The 25,054-nt window shown below is 39.4% G+C and overlaps 1 protein-coding gene across 9 annotated transcripts in view; it reads right to left on the bottom strand.

Annotated features, from left to right (window-relative positions):
• The window catches only part of IPCEF1 (interaction protein for cytohesin exchange factors 1), a 203,853-nt gene that overhangs the window by 45,489 nt on the left and 133,310 nt on the right, over positions 1-25,054 (bottom strand). For all 9 annotated transcript variants that reach the window (XM_050786801.1, XM_050786805.1, XM_050786802.1 and 6 more), the window contains 4 exons: positions 19,023-19,096; positions 17,436-17,507; positions 10,125-10,183; positions 8,680-8,765 (listed from right to left, as the gene is read on the bottom strand). In XM_050786801.1, coding sequence (XP_050642758.1) covers positions 8,680-8,765; positions 10,125-10,183; positions 17,436-17,507; positions 19,023-19,096 — 291 coding nt within the window. The remainder of the gene's footprint in view (positions 1-8,679; positions 8,766-10,124; positions 10,184-17,435; positions 17,508-19,022; positions 19,097-25,054) is intronic.

Genomic DNA, 25,054 nt, shown 5'->3' with positions numbered 1-25,054 from the left:
TAATCATTTTTGCACCTCCATTTTTTGCCTCTTGTTTGACACATAATTGGTAACAAATTAATGACAAAGAATTGGCCAGAACAAGCTTTGTGAAGAAAAGCACCCCAGAGTTATTCAGCCTCTGGGGGAGGAGCTCCCTGAAATCCTCCATAAAGTTGCTGAGTGATTTATCCAAATCCCAAGATCAAGGGGTTATCGGTGCCAATTACAATGCAAATAGCCTGACAAAATATTCTCATAAGCTCAAATGAAAGTATTATTTTATTTAGTTAGTGATTAATAATTGTATGTGGTTTCATCTCTTTCAGAACACTTAGGTATTAAGTATTTTACATTTAAATGAGGAAATTAAAGACATTTCAAAAATCTTAGTTCTAGTTAAGAGACTATGATATGATTACATTAAAAATTAATATTGATTTTCCCTATTTTCTGTATAGGACAGTTTTAATTCTTGAAGAAGCTTCATTCAAATGTTAGCCCTAAAATCTTTTTCTTGGAATTGTTTTTCAAACACAAGTTCGACATGGTAAAAGAAATAGTTTAAAATGGCCACCCAAAGCCTGTAATTAGGCAGAAGTGACTAAGCATAAAAATCTTAAGGAGTCAAAGTACATGGAAACAAAAAAGTCCAAACAAAACAAAACAAAACCAAAATGAGAAGAAAGGAAGAAAAGTACACAGCTTCCCTTTCCTTATATTGGCCATATTAGCAAAAACAAAAAATAAACCAGTCAATTGTTGTCAAGCCCCAGAAGTATCATGTTTGTATTTCTCCTATATGCCAGGAGAAGCATTACCCTAAATACCAAAAGACCTTGTAATAGTATACTCCTTCTCTGCCACTGACCTTCTGCATGACCTTGGGCAATGTGCTGACCGAAGATCTACTCATCACTGTGATCCTTAGTATCCAAGTGACCTTGAAGAAGTCATTTTACCTCCAAGTACCATTCTACCGGCTTCCTGCCTTATCACTACTCCTCACCCCACCCCAGTCCATCCTCCAAACCACAGATAGAGTATTGCTAACACATACAAAAAGTTCACAATATTCCTCTGCAGAAAACCCTCTCGTAACTGCCCATCTTAAGTAGAATAATATCCACAGTCTTCATTAGAGCTTAGAAGGTCCACATGAACCCCTAAGGACTCCTCTCCCTGCATCTCCTCCCTCCTTCTCCACGCCTTCCTAGCCACACTGGCCTTCTTTCTGTCCCATCAGCACATCTCTGGTCCCTTTTGCCAGAAAGGCTTCCCTGTGGATGCTGGGTGGACTGCCTCCTTCCCATTGCTTGGACCTTCACTGAAATATCACTTCTTCAGCAGGCTCTTCTGTGACAGAGCAGACAGAGCAGTATCCTCTCCACCCTCAACCCCTGGCCACTCTCCAGCCCACTGCCCTACTTCATCTTCTTCGTAGCATTTGTCAGTCCTTGAAGTAATTTGTTTGAATTATTACTGCATTGTCCCTCTTCCTCAACACAGAACTCAAGATGCTCAAGGGAGAAGACACCATCTAGTTTAATTCAGCATCCCTGTATTTTTTTTTTTTAATAAAAACAGCTTTACTAAAACACTGGCTAGGTGTGGTGGCTCATGCCTGTAATCCCAGCACTTCGGGAGGCCGAAGCAGGTGGATCACCTGAGGTCAGGAGTTCAAGACCAGCCTGGCCAACATGGCGAAACCCCGTTTCTACTAAAAACACAAAAATTAGCCGGGCATGGTGGTCCATGCCTGTAATCACAGCTACTTGGGAGGCTGAGGCAGAAGAATCACTTGAACCTAGGAGGCGGAGGTTGCAGTGAGCCGAGATCACACCACTGTACTCTAGCCTGGGCAACAAGAGCAATACTCTGTTTCAAAATAAAAACATACACACACAAAGAAACACATTAATTTATTATGTATTATTATTTAATTAGTTAGCTAACTAGTTAGTGTATATGCTGCTGATTATGAGTGGCTGTGTGTTGCAGAAATATTTTAGAGGACAATGAATAAACTGCAATTAGGACAAGGTGCACATTTTCCATTTTTGTTTACCCCAGGCTGCCACTTAAAATCAAATGCTATCACATTTGATGATTCCTTCCTTTCTAACACATCATAAAGTTTTGTATCTCTATGCCTTTTCTTGTGTTCCTCCAACTAGGATTACAATAGCAGACACTTTACGAACTTACCCAGATCCCCTTTACCTGGCTATGCTGCAGCCATCCCCAACTGCTGCTAGGCCTGAAACTAATGGTTTACATCTGAGGCTTTCACCAGAGGATTACTTTGGCTATTAAGAGATGCCAGGAGACTTTATTCTCAAAAGCTCTTCATGGCACCCCCATATTGGTAACAGTCCCTGAAACATGGTAAATACACAAAAATATTTATCAGCTGCCTAACTCAAATGTATCAAGAGGGGCAAATGATATCCCATAAAGAATATTCTTCATGAAACATAAGCAGCTTGCAAATGCTACCTATGATAGCTATGTTTATTTCTCTGGAACCTGACTTCCTCATTTGTAAAACTCATACAAGATTTCTGTGAGAGTCAAATGAAATCATTCTTCTGAAAGCCATGCAAAAGCACCAGACAAGTGGAAAATAGTGTATTTCTCATTCACATGGGAAAATATTTATGGAGCAAGAAATTTGTGGGGGTTGTGGATGAAGTCTCAGTAATGACTCGCTCACCCATCCATCTGTCCATTAAATGTTTATTTAGTTTCAAATGTGTGCTAGGCACAGTCATAAATGATGTGGGTAAATGAGAAGATATCGGGCACTGGCTCTGACTTTAAGAAAGTAATAATTAGAGAAATAAACCAGATATACAAAATCTGTAATCAAAAGCAGATTATGATAACAACATGAAAAAACTGTCAAAAAAAAAAAAAAAAGAAACACTACAGGAATACAGAGAGTTCAGAAGAGGGAAGAATCACCCTGACCTAGAGGACTAGATATGCTCTCATGAAGGAAGCTACATCCGAAGCTACCATTCTGAAAGACATTTAGAAGGTGGGATTGGGGTGGGAGTCGGGGGCAAGTGGTCCTGCAAGTGGAGAAACTTTATACCTACAGGTGCAAGGGCAGGAAAGTCTGGAATGCTTTTGGGAAACAGCAGGCCGTTTGTTGGGCTGATGACAAAGGCAAAATCAGCAGCAAGACCATAAAGGCAGTCTGAAGACAGCCCAAGGGCCTTGAATACCAAGCCAAAGACTCGGGAGGTAATTTAAGAAGCAATGAGAATTCACTGGAAGTTTTTGTGCAGGTGAATCAATGTGATCAGAACTGCATCTTAGGAAGACTAATTGGGAGGTGGTTTTTAGGAGGAGAGACAGAGAGAGGGACTAGAGACAGGGAAAGAAAAATAGCCTGTTATTTCAATAACTCAGGCCAGGGCTGATGAGGGCCTCAACTAGGCAGTGGGAGCAAAAGGCAGGAGAGAGGCTGGGGGACAGCCACCAGGCTGTGTGACTGACTGCCAGGAGAGCAGGCCGTGAAGATGAGCTGTTAAAGTCAGAGGCAAAAATATAAAGACAAATTTTAGCCAAGTCTTAAAATCAGTTAGATATTCAACCATATGGCTTACAATCATTTCTTGAATCTTGAGGAGAAAGGGTGAATTTTTCTCTCTACCTTTTTCACCCAACTACCCACTTGCATTTCTGTTCTTTCATTTAGTACAGATATTGAAGAATCAAATGACTTTGGCAGACAACTGTTCAAGATGTCTTGTTAAGATTAAATGTGAATTTCCAAAATTAATTTCACCTCTGTGTTTAAACTTTTGTTTTGTTTTCTTTTGTTTTGTTTTGTTTTTTTCTGTAAAGATGGGGTTTCACCATGTTGCCCAGATTGGTCTTGAACTCTGGGGCTCAAGCCATACACCACCTCGGGCTGGTGAAAACTTTGACTTCCTCCTCTGTCGCTGCCCAAGGATCACAGTTTGCAAGATTTATTTTTCCTTATTGCTTCTTTTGTTTATTTTAACTGATTTTCCCCCTCATTTCAGTATTTAAAAAACTACTTCTGAAAAACATCAAAATGTGAGGATTGTTATGTTGAAATAATCTGCATAAGCTGCTAGAAGCTGGGATTATAAATATTTATCTCCTCTGTTTGTCTCATATTTGATCTGCCTATTTGAAGATCTACCTTCCAAATGGATTCAAAATCTAACTATTCCATTTCTCTGCCACCCCACTGCTATCCTCTGATGGAATCGCCACCATCTTTCGCAATAGCTTACTGTATACTCTCTCTTAGTTTTCTGATTCTATGCCAACCTCCCAGAGTCTTTTGCACAGAGCAGATTGAGGGCTCCATTTGAAGTGGAAGTTGATTGCACCCTCCTCTGCTCAAACCTTTCAAAGTCTGCCTAAACAACTCAGGTGTCAAAAGTCCTTAACTGGTCCATAGGCCCTCCACGACATGGCCACCACTATGCTTTGGCTTCATTTCCTACTACCCTCATCTTGGTTCACCCCGCTTCAGCCACAGAGGGCTCCCTGCAGTACTACACATCAAGGAGACCTTGACTCTCACTGTTCCCTTTGCTTGGAAAACTTTTCCCCCAAATATCCACTTGGCTGACTCTCACACCACCTTTCAAGGTTTTGCTCAGATCTTAGCTCTCAGTAAGGCCTGTCCTGGCTCCTCTATTCTTTGCCACAACCCAGTATCTACCCCAGCACATCCTGGCTCATTGAAGTCCACCTTCTCACGTAGCATATATTTTCCTTATTACGTGGATTGTTTATTAACAGTCTCCCTCAACTAGAAGTTTGGCTCCATGATGAACATGAATCACAGTCCACTTTATTCACTGATGTGTCCCAAGTATTTAGAACTCTGACTCTCAATAAATACTTGCTGAATGAATGAATATGCCCAGAAGCATAGACCAGGTTATCTCATGATGCTTTTTTAAAATTAAACTTGAAGGAAAAAAGTGACTTTTATAGCTCTTAACTCACTTTGTAGCTTATAAAATTATCAGATTTGAAATGGAAAGCTGGTTCCTTTTTTGCTCTTTTGTGAAACTAAAGGAATCACAGATAATGATTTCTACAGATTGTCTTTCAGAGTGAAAGTAAAGGTTTCGCATCTACTTGGAGCCCTTTCAGTAAGCCCGTTAAAAGCTGCCCACTTGCAACTTCTTTGAGAATAAATGGATGTTCTTTCCACTATCACCCCTCTGAAGCCTTCAGAAGAAGAAGGAACATAACATAAAAGCCTCTTCTTCACTCAGGGAAGATTTCCTGATATGTTATTATCTTGTGAAATGTCGTTCAGCCCATTAGAAGCAGAAATCCAAACTGGTTTCATTGTTTATCTTGACTCTATAGCAATTAGAATGATTGGACCCTGAATTAAATATTTTCAAGATTTTTAATTTTTTTGAGATAATTTTCCAAAATAGTATTATTTTATACTGTTGAGTTCATTATCACGAAATGAAAGTTCATCACCCAAAATAATTTTTTAACCAAAAACTTGGGAAAAAAATATTTTTGCCCCTAGGCTTGTATACCTGAGTCATTGCTAGCCTATACTGTATTGGGCCAAACACTAGCTCAATTCACTTTCTGGATAAGAGTTATGACTGAGTGCAGTGTCTCACATTTGTAATCCCAGCACTTTGGGAGGCCAAGGTGAGTGGATCGCTTGAGTTCAGGAGCCACAGACCAACCTAGGGAACATGGCAAAACCCCACATCCACAAAAATTTAACCAGGTATGGTGGTGCACACCTGTAGTCCCAGCTACTCGGGAGGCCAAGGTGGGAGGATGGCCTGAGCCAGGGGTGAGGCTGCAGTGAGTTGCGATCATGCCACTGCACTCCAGCCTGTGTGACAGACTGAGACTGTGTCTCAAAAAAAAAAGTTACTATATATATTTTTTTAATTTCATCTGCTTAAATAAAAAGTCTAAATGTTAGTTTAACCAAGTGCCTTGCATGTCTGTTTTTCAGAAACAAGAGAAAACAAAAACAAAATCTGCCTGGGAAATATGTGAGCAGGAGGAACACATTCTGTTGCTAAGGGGAAAAAAAAAATCTAACTGTTCAACATTTATCTGACTATTTCCAATATATTTCTTTAGAAAATGTTAGCATTAATGGCCTGCCAAAAAATGCTCAACTTAGAACTTCTAAAAAATAACACTTGATTGATGATTGAGAAAATTGAAAGATCCTTCTGAGTTCAGTGACCTAACTTACGGGCCTCATGAGTATCCCTTCATTTATTTGTTTTAAATCAATTATTCCCTGAACTTCTATTGTGCATCAGGTTAGACTGTCATTATATAATGCAATTGAGCCATGATCCATCATCTAAGAAGGCAATTTGGTTGCCTGTATTTCACCAGGGAGACTTCTAGAAGGCCCTCCATGATATGGCTACTCGGTTGCTTTTATTTCACCAGGGTGGGTTCTAGATGCCTGACAATTCTCGTAGCAAAGTAACCTGGGATACTAGTTTGCCATTATAAAACTGAAAGTGTCAGTATTTTACAACTAAATAATCATAAAAGAGGTATATTGGTGGGCACAGTGTGAGGGAGAATGAACTTGAGGGAGAACAACTAAACATTTGCATGTCACAGGTCAAAATAGGAGAGTGACACAGAAGCAGACATAGAGACAAAGACAGAGACAGAGAGAAACAGCAAAAAGACATAATCCTCTCTTAAATCAACAACAAGGAACATTTTTTGAAGACCTATTCAACACAAAGTTGATAATGTCTTTAGAAGCATTAAAGGGTAATCTAACCAGAAAGTTGTCAAAAGCTGGGAAACATTGTAAGGTCTGACAATATCATTAAGTTTGAATGATATAAAGAAAATAAAAGCCTTTTCTAAAATCCAAAATTGATTTTTAAAAAGAAGAAGGATTACACTAGGGAGAAGCTGTGAATATATTGAGAAAGAATAATATTATAAATGTAGTTCAAAAATTGTTCTAAATTTTACCATATTCAAAGTTTAATTGTATTTGTATCTTGCTTAATTTTGGCTAATCATATTTAACAGATATTTTAATAAACATTTATTCAACAAATATTTATGTCTTTTCTTGGCTGCTAGCCAAATAAATTAGAAAACTGACCACAATTCTCCACTGACAGTGTGAAAAAAACAGTAGAGGTCATTATTTAAACAATCAAAATAATACCTTAAATCCAGGAACTTGCAAAACACAATAAAGATAAAAACTATCACACTGAACAGAAATTCTGGCAGAAAAGGTCTGGTAAGTGAATGAGCTACTGTAAACTGTCAGAACCTGTCATCATTTGGGTCTATGATGGACAGATGTCATGGTTCAGTAGAAACAGCAGGTCCTATAAAGCTAAACAGACTGGGATTCTCATCTCAGGCACTCACTGGACATCTGAACATACCATTCAACATCTCTGAACCTCAGTCTGAACCTCAGTTTCCTTAACCATGAAATGAAGACAGGAATATCTACTTTCTCATGACCTAGGATAGGAAACAATTTTTGAAACCAGGGGTAAAAAAGGCATTCACCGTAATGAAAGCAATGGATAAATCTGACATGTTAAAATCAAGAACATGTGTTTACAAAGAGAAATTGTGGAACAGTTTTAAAAAGATTAAAAGTGAGATTTGCTCACTTTTAATAAGTTGGTGCAAAATTAATTGTGTGCTTTGCATTATTTTTCGTGGCAAAAACCAGAATTACTTTTGCACCAACCTATAGCTGACAAAGGACTAATATATAGAATAATAAATTAAGAAATCCTATCATTCATAAAGAAAAAGGAGGAGGAGGAAGCAGCTAATGTAGGAAAGACTTAGACACTTCACAAAAGAGAAAGTTCTCATGGCTAACAAACATGAGAAGGTGCTTGGCCTCATTAAATGCAATGCATTAAATAAAATGCAAATTAAATCATACTACTTCTCAGGGTTGCTTGGGGAATTAAGTTTATACATTGAAAGCACCTACATACGTCCTAGTACATGGTAGGTGTAAAAACCATAAACCAACTTCCCCAATGATCATTGTATGACCCTTTCTCGGGGCCATTACCATAATGCTAAGAGCACCCAAATAGGAAGCAACTCTCCATAGACTTCACGTTAATTAATAATGTGAACTTATTTTTGGTGCTTCCAAAGCTTAGAATCAAATTTGAATTCCTCTCTAGTGAATACACAAATCACTCCATGTGCACTTTTAATGCACTAACCCCACTCCCAGCTTCCTGCTCTCTTTCTGGCTCTCCTTTTTCCTTTTTGCTGTTTTTTCATCCTAAGTTCATTTTGCATTGCTATAGTACATGCACATAGGCACGGCATTTAAATTCTTCCCGAGGAAAAGTAGGACATAAATAAACACTGTCAAACAAGTCTTTGCAAGCACCGGCCTATCACCTAGAAGCCCTTTGCGTCCTCATGAATCCTCTGAGTACGGTACATCTTTGGGTCACACACAAATAAACCAAGTTTATCATACCAGTGGGTTGCTATGGAGAAGGCTCAAAATCAGCACCCTGAAAATTGCACTTGCTCGTCGGCAGGTATCTTAATTTAGCCCATTTTAAAAATTTATTGGTCAAGCTACTTCCTACCCAATTGGAAGAAATGACATCCACGCATCTGATCGATGACCAACAGACTACTTATGTCGGTACATACCGAAGACTGAGTCTGGGAAGCGTGAGGAGGGGGTGGTGTCTCTGCAGCTATTTCAGGATCTTCCTGTTCACTTTCACTGTAACATTCTATAACAAAAATGAAAATGCTTAATGCTTTAACGCTGTCATCGCTTATTCCACAATGCAAGCAGAGGTTTATCTCCATCTGGCTATTGCAATTTTAATCCAATTCAGAAAGTTCATATCTAATGATATCCACCTGGTAACTACCTGGTGCAAAGGAATTACATAAGAGGTAGAAACAAATGGCCAGTTCGGGGCTCCTGAGCTCAAAGAGCATCCAATAGGCAGGAAGAAGACAAACAGTAGCTTGGGGAAAGTAAAATAATTCCTCAAAAGAGGTGTGAGTCATAATACCAACAGAGCACAAAATCAGTGGTAATTTTGATCACAGGAATCATAGTGAATTGAAACTGGCAGGATCACTAAATCATCAATGGTGCACAAATTGTGAAGGGAAGTCCCAGGCTGAGGGAGCAGGCTGGGCCAAGTATGTGGAGAACCCTACGGGATATGGCAGAAAACGAAGCTGGAAGGTGGTAGAGGCCATGTCATAGAAGGCCTTACATACCAGGACAAGGAGAAGTTTTGTGTGTAGTTTTGTACTAACTCACAATCTATAAATAGACAATGGGTGCTTATTTTATGGAAAAGAGGACCAAGAAAATGGTTAGGACACAACTGATTTCATGGGTATTGCATTGTACTCCTTTATTGTTTCAAATGAAGTTGCCACTTTCCCATTTCTAACTCACTCTAAGATTTTATGATTTTGTATCAGAAGATATAACTCCCTACTTCCAATTCCCAAGCCCTTTTGGGGTCTGAGCATTTCAGAAAGACTATGAGTTTGGTGGCCCTGGCAGCTAAATCCTCCCTCTTCTCAACACCAAGGTGCAATTGCATCATTAAGAATTAGACTCCTGTAGCTTTTGAACCCTGAAAGCTACCAACTGAGCTAAAAATATGGCCTGTGTCCCAATATGACCTTCAGGTTCCTAGTACAATCTTAGGGTAATTAGTCTCAGCACACATCTGATGGAAATATTAAAATATCAGGGAGGAAATAGTGGGATGAAAGTTATCTGACCAGATCATGACGAGATCATGTCTATGAGTAAGAATTCCACAAGTGGAGCAATTAAACATTTGCATCAGCGACTGTTTGAGATGTCATGAAGCCCACAGCTGCCGGAGTGTGGGTGAAGTGTGAAAAGCATTCATAGCCAGCATGGGAAGCTCTTATTCCATGTTGGTGAGTCTGTGTGAATATGTCTGTCTCCACATATTTTCAGATCATTTTAAATGCCAAAGCATGTTTCCTCAGGATCAGACTATACATAGAACTTGACATTGTTTTTTCACCCTGTTTCAACCTATTCTAATATTCTTGCTAAATTTTCAGAAATTTAAAATAGAACATACCTTCATCCTTTGTAGTGGATTCCTGATGGATTACAGCCAATCCAAGTTTATTTAACCACCTAAAATAAAATAGAAAGCAAATGTTAACCAAAGAGATTAGCCCCCCACCCATTCACCTTCCCCCAAACTTTGTTATGAAATTAGGTGATGATTCTACCATCAGCCTGCACATTTCCAGAAACAGCATAAGTTTGTGCCATCAAAACCTAAGGCCTCTGGTTTCACAATACTTTCCATACTCAAGGTATCTTTTGTAAGGTAAGATGTGAGGTGGCCCATTACTTAGTTGGTTAATGACGGCAGCTAAATTAGGTATTCCAAATATATGAACAAATACATCTTCTGTAATTGTGCATTTGAAATTTTTAGCAAGCATCAAATCCTTTATCACTGGATTTAGTAACTTGGCTATTAAAGTTACTGGTTGCTACTCTTAATAATGTCTTAATAATGTCAGTTTATTTTAGAAAAAATTTAGAAAAAGATCATCCATGTTTAATCCAGGAATATTTTTATGTCAATCAGTAAAAAAAATCTGGCTAGAATTTGACAGATATTTTTAAACTAGAAAAAATGTTAATTCCTTGAAGAATTTTATGTAACATAAAAATTGAAAATGTCGTATTTACCATTTTACTGGCAATGAATTCCAATTAAACATCAATAACAAAAACAGAACGAGACAGAAACTCAAACTTGGCTTATCACTGCAGACCACTGTAGTTCCTTCTCAAGGGTTTACTTAGGAAGATATCTTGAAACACAAATTTTTAAAAGCTGGGACACAAAGTGTATCTATGACATATACTCCTAACTCTATAATCTTCCACTTACTGGGAAGATCTTGCTTATTTCTGTACTTATTTTGAGACAGTGAAAATCCGTGCTATGCATTTATCAATTCATCTATGCTTTTGATGTCTTCTAGTCTCGCACTGGACCATGAAGAAGCCATGAACAATTCAGCATGCTACACTTGCACTAAGCCACAAATATTGCACCTTCCCACCTGTGTAACTGTCAGATAGTTAAGAATCCTTATGCAGCCCTCAACCTGCCATGGTCTTGTTGTACCTGTTATTTTTTAACAGAAAATATATAATAAATTCAATGCCAGGCGCAGTGGCTCATGCTTCCCAGCACTTCAGGAGGCCAAGGTGGGAGGATCACCTGAGGTCGGAAGTTCAAGACCAGCCTGACCAACATGGAGAAACCCCGTCGCTACTTAAAAAAAATACAAAATTAGGTGGGTGTGGTGGCAGGTGCCTGTCATCTCACTACTCGGCAGTCTGAGGCAGGAGAATCGCTTGTACCCAGGAGGTGGAAGTTGCAATGAGCCAAGATCACACCATTGCACTCCAGCCTGGGCAATAAGAGTGAAACTCCATGTCAATAAATAAATAAATAAATAAATAAACAAACAAACAAACAAACAAAATAGGAGCTTCTAAAGAACAAAGATGAGCTCCAGCCTTTGTTAAGAAATCACTTTCAGCACCATAATAATCACAAACTCCTTAGTAGCCACTTAAAATTGGACCAGTAAAGAGCCCAGATGTGCAATAGGAACCCAAAAATGTGTATCAAGTATCAATAGGATAATAGGCAAAATAAGGGAACAGAAATTTACAGGAAAAATCAAATAGCTAGACAACATGTGAAAAAAACTTTTCCCAGCCTCAATAGTATTTTGAGAACGCATACTCAAACACAGGAAAATATTTTCACCACTAGATTGGAAAAAAATTAAAAATATTATTGATTTCAAGTATTTAGCAGGAAATAGAAAAAGAAGCATTGTCACCTTTTATTGAATTGAACATGAAAACTGATACAGCCAATTCTGAGCAGGCAATTCAATGGTAATATTAAAAATTTAAATATCCATCCCCTTCACCCAACAATTCCAATCATAAATATCAATCCTACAAAAACGCACTTTCATATACACAAACAAATGTGGCAGAATGTTCACTGCCAACAAGGCTTGTAATGGCAAAAAGAAAAAACATTAATAAGAAAATGGATAAATTATTTATTCTATCAACACTGATTCTATCAATTTCCTGTTATAATGAAGCTAATGAGAGGACTAAGATGGGGGTAGGGGGTGTTGGTAATGACCTGGAAAATATATGAACAAATATATGTACAAATTCATCTTCTGTAATTGTGCCTTCGAAATTACAAATTTCCAAATTTGTAATGGAAATGTGTATAAAATGGAAAGCCCTAATATGCTCTTAATTGAGAAGATCAAGCATAGAACAGTATGTTTAGCCTGATCCACCGTACTTCAAAAACGATATATTTTTGTATGTCCATGAATTGGTATGCATAGAAAAGGGTCAGGAAGAATATAATCTTACTGTTAAAAGTAGATGGCTGGGCGTGGTGGCTCACACCTGTAATCCCAGCACTTTGGGAGGCTGAGGCCCGTGGATCATGAGGTCAGGACTTAGAGACCAGCCTGACCAACATGTTGAAACCCTGTCTCTACTAAAAAATACAAAAACTAGCCAGCCATGATGGCACGCACCTATAATCCCAGCTACTTGGGAGGCTGAGGCAGGAGAATCGCTTGAACCCGGGAGGCAGAGGTTGCAGTGAGCTGAGATTGCACCACCGCACTCCAGCCTGGGCAGCAAAGTGAAACTCTATCGCAAAAAAAAAAAAAAAAAAAAAAAAAGTGGATAACCATCTTCTTCCTCTAAGTGGCCTGAGGTGATCTGTGAAAATGATTTGCTATTCACTTGACCCAGAAAACCCCATAAAACCATGCAAATCAAGAGGTTCAAATCTTTGTGTTCACTTTAAGAACACCTGTGAAATTTCCTAGGCTATCAAAGGTATGCATATATGAAAAGCCACCAAGTTATCTGAAAGACGTCACTTTACAGAAACAATGTGTACCATTCCAACCTTCCAAGGGTGGAGTTGGTAGGTGTGCACAGGCCAAACAATAGGGCTGGACACAGGGCTGGTAGCCCAACAAGAATGCTCAATTTTTCCTGCACATGTTTACAAGTGCAGAGAGGAATGCTGAATTCAAGGGTTTAGATGTAGATTCTCTGGTCGTTAACATCCAGGTGAATGAAACACCCAAGATGGGCCACTGTACTTTCAGAGCTCATGGTCGGATGAATTTATATGTGAGCTCCCTCTGCCACATGGAGATGATCCTCGCTGGAAAGGAAGAAATTGTTCCTAAACCACAAGAGATGGCTGCTTAAAAAAAAGTGTCCCATAAGAAACTGAAGAAACAAAAACTCAAGGCACGAGCATCGATTCTGCAAAAAATAAATGCAAACGAAAGCAAAAAGAAAAAAAAGTGATTATCCCTAAGGAGAGTAGTTGAATTAGAAAGTGAGGTGAGGGTATAGGAAATCTTTTGCTTTGTCTAACAAGAATACATTTTATGTCTTATTAACTAAAATAAGCATTTAAAAGTTCATTTGTTAAAACTGACCAGGCAAAACACAACATATTTCATGGTTCACTTTTAAAAAACCATAATAACAATTTTTAGCTTATACGTTAGTTCATAATTGTGTAAGTTGATTCTCCCCCACCCCCAAAAACCATCTAAAAGTGAAATAGGCAAAATATTCTTTAAAGAGACAAAAAAAAAATAGTTTTCACCTGAGTGTCTGAAATAAGAAAAGGCATTTCTAAGCTCCTTTCCCAAACATGGAAATCGAGCAAAATAGAAGACTGTTGACAATAAAGAAAATATTTTTCTCTGCCCTTACACAAAACTTATATCCTTTTCATTACAACCGTTAGTTACTTGCTGTGAAAAACTGGTGATGGTTTAGAATCTTGTTTGACTGTTTTCTTTCTAGGATCCACTGGCTTAGAGTACCTTCTTTGCTAAGAACTTTTTTTTTAAAACATCATGGCAGCAGGAAAATGTCTATCTGTGGCGAAGCAGATGGATGCACAAAAGGACTCATATTTACATAAAAGAAAATGACAGATGTTTCCTGGGAGTCTGTTGTATATTAATTTGACGTGAATGTGTGTGTTGGAGGAGAGCAAGTGTTAAGAAATTGATGTACAAAACAAGAGCATTCTTCCCACAGTGTCTGAGAAAGGCAGCTCCCATCTTTGCTGAGAAACCAACTCTTTCATTACCCTTAATTACTTACCCCTATACTTTTAAATTGAGACTCACTAGAACATGCGGACCTTCTACTAAACTTAATTACATTTCCCTTCATCGTCCCTGAGAGAAATGTCACCATCCAGAAATGCAGTTGCCCAGGGAGAGGAACTTCTAAAACAAGGACTCATCACTCCAAACGCTACCCACTCCCTCCCCCACACCTCTCATCTTACCAAGTAATACCCAGATACATTATTTCCTGGCTTAAACCGGCTGCATCAGTAAGAAGGGACATTCTTCATGTGTTATTGCAAAGTAAATCTCTGTCATCTGCATAATCTTGTGGGAGAAGGGAGAAGTTGCATTGTTGGCTACTAGAAAAGTCGTTTTTAGAATAATGAAACTCTATAATGATATTATAAACATGAGAAATTATTACAGATTTCAGGCCCAGACAAAATGGACCATTTAGCCGGATGGACAATTTTCGAGTCTAAAGGTCACTAAGAGATTCGAAAACGTGGAGTCCAGACACCTTAAGTTCAAATTTCAATTTGCATCTTGTTCGTCAGCTGGAAAGATAACCCCTAAAAGAATTTCAAGTAAAATGAACAGATCTTCATAGCAGACTGGCGATAAGATCTTGACAATGGTAACTGTGAAAGACTGATTTCACAGCCAACAGGATGAAGTATATCTATCATATCTACCCATGCAACTCTACTTACCATTAGGTAGGTTTCTGCAAAGGGAGAACATACAATTGGAAGGTAAATAAACTGGAAATGTAAATAAAACACTGGGCTAGTGAGGAGGGGGATGTGGGATTTACAGAGCACACCTGCATGAAATACAGCCGATTCAGAAAAACATGGAAGGGTCTCACACTTTCATTGGTTTAAAAATGCACCTTACTGTGTAGGAGGAGAAATTCACTAGGTAACAAAGCAAGCACTTAGAATCAATGGTTTCTTTTTTTTTTTTTTTTTTTTTTTTTTTTTTTTTTTTTTTTTTTTTGAGACGGAGTCTCGCTCTGCCGCCCAGGCTGGAGTGCAGTGGCCGGATCTCAGCTCACTGCAAGCTCCGCCTCCCGGGTTCACGCCATTCTCCTGCCTCAGCCTCCGGAGTAGCTGGGACTACAGGCCCCCGCCACCGCGCCCGGCTAGTTTTTTTTTTTTTTTTTTTTGTATTGTTTCTCTGCTACTCTGTATCACTCACCTCTTGCTGGAGAAAGGAGAACTACTTGCAAGGAATCAGTCACAGAATGAGTGGGAAGGACAGGCCAGGGATGGAAGCTGGAGCTGCAAGGCGCTTTTAAAGAACAGCCAGGACAGCAGGAGGTATTGAGCAGGGGAGAGGCGGGCAGCACTGTTTCACTGCCATTCAAGACCAGAAAGGACCATTTGGGAAGAACTGAGGCTCAGCGGCGGACTGACCTCACTATCACAGGGCTCCAAGTGCTAGTGGGCAAGACCTTGTGCCTTCCACATCCCACTTACACAGCAAGGGCTTTGCTAACCAACAGGATTTAGCAACTGATGCAAATAAAAAAAAATAAGTAAAGAGCTTTGATGTGGAGATTTTAACATCCTCTCCATTCGTGTATCTGTTCTTATTTTTCTCAGATGCTTAAGAAAACCAAGGGGAGAAAAAAGCTAAAACTAGAAAAAGGGTAGAAACAAATTCTCTCTTTGTCCAAGTAAATCAAAGCTTTGTTTGGAAGACTGAACTGTCAGTTCCTTGCCTTGTTATTTCTAACACAGGGCTTCCCAACTTTCTACAGTACAAAACTATTCTGTCCTCACCTGGAGGGTGATGCTGGGGAGGTGAAGATAGGGGACAGATGAGAATCCTTCTAGCTGGACAAAGCTACTGAAGGAGAGTGTGTGTGTGTGTGTGTGTGTGTGTGTGTGTGTGTGTGTGTGCGCGCGCGCGCACGCGCGCGCGCGTGCCCATGCACATGTTTAGTGAAAGACAGTTGCTCTTTTCCTTCATGTTTCTAGAGCAAGAGAGCAAAGAGAACTACATAGGGCAGATAGGCAAGGAAATCATTATAGGTAAAACAGATTAAGCGTGAGCTCTATGAATGGAGGAATTATGTGTGGTTTTTTCATTGCCATTGCCCACCATCTGCTGCAATGGGGCACGTGGTAGGCGTTCCATAAACGTATTTTCAAATGGTCATTTGAAATAATAAGAGACACTAAGAATTCTGAAAATATGGCTAAATTAAATAGAATGCCTTCTGATACCTCCAGTCAGCACCTCAAATACAGCCTGATTCAAATAGCCATTGCTGACCAGGTGAGGTGGCTTATGCCTGTAGTTCCAGCACTTTGGGAGGCTGAGGTGGGTGGATCACTTGAGGTCAGGAGTTCGAGACCAGCCTGGCCAACATGGTGAAACCCTGTCTCCACCAAAAACACAAAAAATTAGCTGGGCATGGTGATGCATGCCTGTAACTCGGGAGGCTGATGCAGGAGAATCATTCAGACTCAGGATGCAGAGGTTGCAGTGAGCCGAGATCACACCACTGCACTCCAGCCTGGGCAACAGAACAAGACTCTGTCTCAAAAATAAATAAATGAATGAATGAATAACAGCTATGGTGATCACACCTGACTGTGTGTAGAGCAGGTTGTACTCTGCACACAACCCACTTATTTTCACAGACCACCTGGCAAATGGAGCTAGGGATCTACAATTTTAAGTTCAATGTACTCTGAGCAAAGACGTTTTGCAAAATGTTCGGGACAATACATGGAGAAGTGATAAATACATGAATCATCACGATAATCACACAGCATATATTAAATGCTATAGAGATATTTTGCATGTAGAATTCTGAAAGTTGCAAGATCAGTTACATAATACTTTCAAGCCTCTCTCCTTGTGATGCTGATTCTCCTTTTAACATGTTCTTTTAATGACTTCTGTCCACTCCTTTCTCTACTTAGTGGTTCCCTGAGAGGAACTGTACAGCCTCTTCCTAAAATAGCCACTTTGATACATGTAATTCTCCAAACTCTTTCCAAATACTAGAGAAGAACGAAGGCATTGCAAGTGCTAAATAAATTAATCCTTAAAGTAACAGAAATAAATAAAACAATAATTGATATGAACATATGATTAAAATTCCAACGCCTAACCAAAGTTAAGTATACTCCCATTAAGGATTGGGTTTACCAGTTTCCTCTACTTACACATTCATTTCCTGCACATTCTCAGCTGCAAAATAAAAGGTCTTGATCTGTGGATGGCTGATCTTAAAAGCACTTGAAGGAGGAAAAGCACAAACACATAAAAAAATCAGTGTTTATAGTCAACAATGGGTCTGAAAGTCAATCAGTAAAATATAAGCTTCATAAACTTGTCTGCTTTCTTTGTAAATTTACAAAAAATAATTTGGTAATATTAAATACCTATTGTCTAGTCTCTAGTTCGTATAGGGAACTGAGAGTAAATTTTTTATGTCAGAATATCCAGAACAGGGCTGAGTCTTAGCTGGTCAGTAGTTTCCATTTAAAATATATAGGCATATCCTTTTCCTCTCACTTGCTAACTGCTTTGCTATAAAGATACAATAAATTCAATTTTAAAGTGATAGAAATGTCACTTCAAAATATTCAGAATAACTACTTCAAGCAAGGTATTTCTTCACTTTCAATCAAATATGCAGAAGAATTTTTATAGGAAAATAATCAGGTATGGAACATCCACTCTGCAGCAACACATCAGAAATCTTATCCAAGGCACCCTTTGTTAGTAAAGGAGAAATATGAAATAGATTTTAGTATAAAAGAAAAGTAGAAAACATTGAAGATAACAAACGAGAAGTGCTTCCACTTTAACCTTTAGGCAGGAAGTCCTGCAGCACAGCACAGGCCAGAGTTTTTGTAAATAGCCAGTGCTTTTCAAACCACAAGAATCAACACTGGACGTGTGCAACCACACCACAGAGGCAAAGACATAAAGCTAACACCAGTTTACTAATCTTGTTAAAAGTACTCAATTGCTGCAACAAGTAACATAGGACAAAAAGGAAAGCCCCCTTGTGATAAGCCTGGAAAAGATGTCAAAGGTAGAAGAAATAATAAGAAAAAGGTGAAAATGGACACATATGCAAAATATAGCAGCCTGCTATCATGGGAGAAGCACTTGAATGAGAGTCTAGAAAGCTGGGTTTACAGCCAGCCCTCTCATGAGATCTAAGCAGGTCACAGACTCTTTGGGCTGTTTCCTTCTCAGGAAAACCAGGACCATGAGCTGGTGATTTTTGTGGTCCCTGTCAGTTCTCAAATCTTTTGGATTTAAATTAGATCAGAGTGTCATCTTTAAGCTTAAGACATCTCAGAAAATTCAATGCCAAGGGTGCATCTGATTAACTCCATGAACTAAGAAAGAGAAACTGGTCTTGCTGGCATATCTGCAACTCGGGTGAGTCCTATTTAACTACTTGTTCTTTTCTTTACTAGAACTGAAGCTTGACATCTGACCTCCCTGCCAGTCCTGGAGGGGTTTTATTCCATCACAGACACAGTCATCAGCAACAGTCCATGCCAAGGCTTCATGGGGGTTTTAAAATCCATCTGCTCCACAAAACAAAAATTCCAGAAAATGAGAGGTTAAATGCTTCTACTTCTATGTAGGGTGCCAACCCATAATGCTCCAAAATCTCAGACATTCCAATGTTACCTTCACTCACTTCTAAATCACCATATCATTTGGTGAACATTATGAAGAGATAGTACCCTGGCTCAGAGTTTTGTGGAAGATGAGAGACAACTTACTGCTTTTTCTTGCATTCGGATGCTCTTTCCACAGTGAAATCAGGCAGGTTGACAAATCCATCAGCTTTCTCTGCCTGAAACAAACACATACCACAAATATGAATGAATGCATCAATCCTGGGGATTAGTGTATTGAGATACATGGAATAGGGATGGTATAAATGAAATGAGGGAGAATCAAGAGATACCACCCTGAATCACCATGGAGGTGTCCCAGATACACAGTTCATGAGAAAAATTAATGTTCTCCTGATAAGCCACCCAGAATCTTTCCATGAGAAGTGACATGACATGACACAGCTTAGGGATGGTCACCATATGGAAGGCATAGGACCTGCCTCCATCCGCCTCCTGTCTCTGTGGAAAACATAGCTAACCAAACAGAGTCTTATGTCTGCTGAGCCCATCAGCATCCACAGCATCTTCTATTCCTACTACTCTAGTCAGCTAGCACATAGGAAGAAACCTAACTAGCATTCTTGATATATATGGTGCCCAGAGCCCTGACTTTGGAGTTAGCAAATCTGCACTCCTATCATGGATCGACCACTTACTGGTTGTTATGACTTAAATGAGCTCAGATAAACAAAACAGCTAACAGTCACTCAACACACATTATTTCCCCTCCCAAGTCTGTAGACAGGGCCTTGGGGATTAAATCACAGAGTTACATCTTTCAGAACCTCAGTCCCATCGTTGATTCCTGGGGATTCTTTCTACAAGGAAAAGACTGTAGAAGAAAATTACATTTATGAGGACATAGCATAAATGTCACTTTACATCAGCAAAAACATGTATAGGAAATATAATCACTGTCCCACCTCTCTAAGAATTTGTTAATCTGTGTTTTACAAATAAAGTTTAACTGAGCCACGATGAAGCTAGATTGTTTGTCACCCATAGAATTCAAATCTTCTTGCATCTACACTGATGTCTCTGAGTAGAGAAATAGAATCCACAAGATTAAACGTAAATGAGTCTGTGGTTACTGGGAGATGAGTAAAAATGGATTTTGAAAATGCAATCTTTGGCCGGGCACGGTGGCTCAAGCCTGTAATCCCAGTACTTTGGGAGGCCGAGGCGGGTGGATCACGAAGTCAGGAGATCGAGACCATCCTGGCTAACATGGTGAAACCCCGTCTCTACTAAAAATACAAAAAACTAGCTGGGCGTGGTGGCGGGCGCCTGTAGTCCCAGCTACTCGGAGGCTGAGGCGGGAGAATGGCGTAAACCCAGGAGGCGGAGCTTGCAGTGAGCCGAGATCGGGCCATTGCACTCCAGCCTGGGTGACACAGCGAGACTCCGTCTCAAAAAAAAAAAAAAAAAAGAAAATGCAATCTTAATTTTACAAGTCGGCTAGCTGTTAAGTTAGTGTCATGGGTGCTTTTAGTTTACTTGATCATTCTGCTCTTTCCTTTATTGTCAACTAGAGTGCAATTTGCATTCTTTTCTTCGGAAAAATTAAACGGTGAAGCATCCAACCCTATGCCCATCTTCTCTCTCTTATGTGACTCAACTCATCTAAATTCTTCACCTGGAATGCCTTCTTCTTATAAGATTCAAAACTCAAGCTGGGTGCCGTGGCTCATGCCTGTAATTCCAGCACTTTGGGAGTCTGAGACGGGTGGATCACTAGAGGTAAGGTGTTGAAGATCAGCCCAGTCAACATGGTGAAACCCTGTCTCTACTAAAAATACAAAAAAAAACAAAAAAAAAAATTTAGCTGGTCATGGTGGTGGGCACCTGCAATTTCAGCCACTTGGGAAGCTGAGGCAGGAGGTTAGCTTGAACCTGGGAGGTAGAGGTTGCAGTGAGCCAAGATCGCGCCACTGCACTCCACTGTCGACAACAGAGTGGGACTCTGTCTTAAAAAAAAAAAAAAAAAATCAAAACTTAATTCTAATGGATACTCTCTTCTTTAAACATTATTTATGCATATGTGTGTATACAGAATGAATATGTATTCATTCATATGTATATTATATATATGCAGCTTCTCTCTTGACAGGCTGCTTAATTACTGGATGCTGATTCTCAAAGAGAATATAAGGTATTCAGAGAATACAGACTAAGTCAACTTTCTGTACAATGCACAGTGCTTCCTGTGGATTCTCAATCAACCTTACAAAAAAGTATAGTTTTGAAAAACGACATTAGGTCCCGTCAATTCCACTTTTAGATCTACAAACTGAGTATCCCTTATTTGAAATGCTTGGGACTGTAAGTGTTTTATATTTCAGAATTTTGCTGATTTGGGGATATTTGCATGTACAAAGAAGTCAAGCATCCCGAATCTGAAAATCCAACACCCAATGAATACTCCCTTTGAGCATCATGTTGGTGCTCAAAAACTTTCAGATTTTGGAACATTTTGGATTGGATTTTTGGATTACGGATGCTCAACTGTATGCCCAAAGGAATTGAAAAATGGTACTCAAATACATGTGCAGCCCTGTTCACAAAGCACTCACAACAGCCAAAAGGTAGAAACAGCCCAAATGCCCATTAACAGATAAATGGATAAATTAATTGTGCTGTATCTATACAATGGAATATTATTCAGCCTTAAAAAAGAATAAAGTGCTAATACATGCTATGTGGATGAATCTCGAAAACCTTGTGTTAAGTGAAAGAAACGAGACACAAAAGCTCATCTCTCATATGATTCAATTTATAGGAAATATCCAGAAGTGGAAATCCAGAGAGACAGAACATAGCTAATGGGTAGCTACCCAGGGCCTAGGCAGTAGGAAATAGGGAGCAACTGCTCAATGGGTAAGGGGTTTCCTTTTGGGGTGATGAAAATGTTTGGAATCTAGATAGATGAGGAGGTTGCACGATGTTGTGAATGTATTAAATGCCACTGAATTGCTCACTTTAAAGTAGTTAATGTTAGGTTGTATGACTTTCATCTCAATTTTAAGAATCTATGTTAGGGTAAGGCGTTTTTATGTAAATTTCCATAATTAATTTAGAAAGAAAAAAATCACTTAGACTCAGCATTTGTTTCTACTTCCTCCTCCCATTCATTTCCATATGTTCCAGAGAAACCGTAGAGACCAAAACTCCACCCATGTTGCTAAATCCCCTCTACTGTTTTCAGTCCTCACTTAATTGAACTCTAAGTGGCGCTGTAGCTGCGTTCTCCCTCTGGAGCCACCCTCCTGTTGTGACCTTTTTGACAGCACATTACTGCTGCTCCCCTTTTTTCTCTAACTATGCCTTCTTCTCTTTCAGGGGTCTTGTTCTCCTGTCTATTTCTTAAATGTCAGAGTTCCCTAGAGTTCTGTCCACAGACTTATTCTCTTTTTGTTCCAAAACTCTCTATAGATGATCATACACACCCTCATGGCTTCATCTGTCATCACTGTACACACATATCCAAAACCCATACCTTGTATCACCACTGTCTACATATATCCAAAATCCATATCTCAAACTGGGATTCAATCCAGGAACTCCTGTCCCAGATTTCCAGCTGCCTAGGAAGCCTATTCCCAAGGGCCCCGCAAGAGTAACAAATCCAAAATCAAACTCATTATCTTACTCCATAAAATGCCTATTCCTTTCTCCTGTGTTCTCTACTTCAGTGAATAATATCACTTTCTAGCCAGTTGCCGAAACAGGACATCTGAGAGATATCCCCAACTCTTCCATTCCCTTCTGGGTGCCCGTGCACGTAAACTCAAAGTTGTATTGTTGCTGCATCTGCTCACGGGTCTTCAATCCATCCATTACCTACTGCCTCCTTCAACTTACCCTTAATGTTTTGTTGAATGACTACAAAAGTCTCCTAAACTATTCTCCTTCTCTGTAATTCTGCCCTTTCATCATATTTAGTGTCCAAATCACAGTCACAGTCACAGCAAATCTTTACATCATAAGCATTCTTCATGGCACTGTTCTGATTAAATACCCTGCATGGTGTCCAGTTGCCCTCGGGTCAACTCTAAATGCCTCGGCAGAGGATTTAGAACCTTTATAATCAAGCCCTGATTAGTTCCACAATTTCATCTCTCCCCCTCCCCCATTTAGCCAAAGACAAACAGAAAAATCAAAAACAAAGGAAAAACAATACTTCTGGCCAGGAGCAGTGGCTCACACCTGTAATCCTAGCACTTTGGGAGGCCAAGGTGGGCAGATCACCTGAGGTTAGGAGTTTGAGACTCACTTGGCCAACATGGTGAAACTCCATCTCTACTAAAAATTGCAAACAGTAGCCAGGCATGGTGGCAGACGCCTGTAATCCCGGCTACTTAGGAGGCTGAGGCTGAGGCAGGAGAATCGCTTGAACCGGGAAGCGGAAGTTGCAGTGAGCCGAGATCACACCACCGCATTCCAGCCTGGGCAACAGAGCGAAACTCTGTCTCGAAACAAAAAAAAACAATTAAAAAATAAAATAATAAAAAAAGAAAAAACAATAGTTCCATGGAGCTGAATTAGAATCAGCACCCAATTTATGGCATGATTAGTTTCTAGAAAACTCATTTTCAGTACAATAAATTATCTCAAATGAGATAATACACAAATCAATCAACAAAAATGTAACACACCCACATACACTTTTAGTAGTATTTTTATTCATCTAAAAATAAAATTGGCCAGGCTCAGTGGCTCACGCCTGTAAGGAGGCCAAGGTGGAAGGATCACTTGAGCCCAAGAGTTCAAGACCAGCCTGGGCAACATGGTGAAATCCCATCTCTGCAAAGGTATAAAAATTAGCTGAGCATGGTGGCACACGCCTGTATTCCCAGCTACTTGAGAGGCTGAGGTGGGAGAATCACCTGAGCCCAGAGGTCGAGGCTGTTATGGGTTGTGATCACACCACTGCACTCCAGCCTGGGTGACAGAGTTAGAATGTGTCTAAAAAAAAAAATTAATTAACTAATTAAATTTAATCAATGTAAATTAATTACATTTAATCAATGTAAAAAATAAACGGTAAATCTTCATTTGGGTGGATTCCTTTTCTGCATAAGTGAAACAGCTGAGATTCCCTTAAATAGGAGCCTAAATAAGTTTGGGTGAAAACATCTTAGTGTTTCCCCAGGAAATTATCACTTTAAAAGCAGAAGCTTTTTTTTTTTTGTACTCTGAAGACAGTTGAGTTATATTCAAAATCACGGATAATTTGTGTCAAAAATGGTCCCTGCTTATTTGACTTGCAAAAAAAGGCCTCAAAAATGACAATCACAGAGGGCAAATCCTGAGAGAATGACAGTTTTCTTCTCTTCCTCCTCCTTTTCCTCCTCCTACGCTTCTCCAGATCCCTTGTTGCCTATTATATTAACTAAAATGAGTTTGTTGAATGAGATCCTTCTTCTTCAATTCCTAACTTTCTAAAAAGCTTCCTGCAGGTGGCCAAATGGGGTGGCTCACGCCTGTAATCTCAGCACTTTGGGAGGCCGAGGCAGAAGGATCACTTGAGTTCAGGAGTTCAAGACCAGCCCAGGCAACATATGGAGACCTTGTCTCTATTAAAAAACAAAAACAAAAAAGGTTTCCTCCAGGTTCTATATGGGTACCTGCAAGTTTCCCTCGAAATCCTGATGTAATAAAAAACTTGTTCTCCTGCCAGAGGTATCAAACCCATCCTTTGGCCATTGTGCAAACTTCTCTTTCCAAATCTAGTCTTAAATTCAGAAGAAACACATTCCTTTTACTGTGTTTGGTTACCTGGTTGTTTGTCTGCTTCTCCAATGGATTGTGAGTACCCTGAAGGTAATAACTGTTTTGTTCATACATATTATTTATAAGGTATGGAATAAGTACATGTAAAATAAATAAATACATTTTATGAATGAATGAACGAACTATAATCTTTTTCCTCTGACAATAAAGTGTTAAAATGAGATGCAGAAGGTAGTGTGAAAAAGTTTGACAGTTTCTTTTTTTTTTTTTTTTTCAGATGGAGTCTCTCTCTGTGTTGCCCAGGCTTGAGTGCAGTGGCGCGATCTTGGCTCACTGCAAGCTCCGCCTCCTGGGTTCACGCCATTCTCCTGCCTCAGCCTCCCTAGTAGCTGGGACTACAG

Source organism: Macaca thibetana, chromosome 4, assembly GCF_024542745.1.
Source record: "Macaca thibetana thibetana isolate TM-01 chromosome 4, ASM2454274v1, whole genome shotgun sequence".
Taxonomy (NCBI): domain Eukaryota; kingdom Metazoa; phylum Chordata; class Mammalia; order Primates; family Cercopithecidae; genus Macaca; species Macaca thibetana.
Note: the sequence above shows the minus strand (reverse complement) of the source record. Positions and strands in the feature narration are given on the sequence as shown.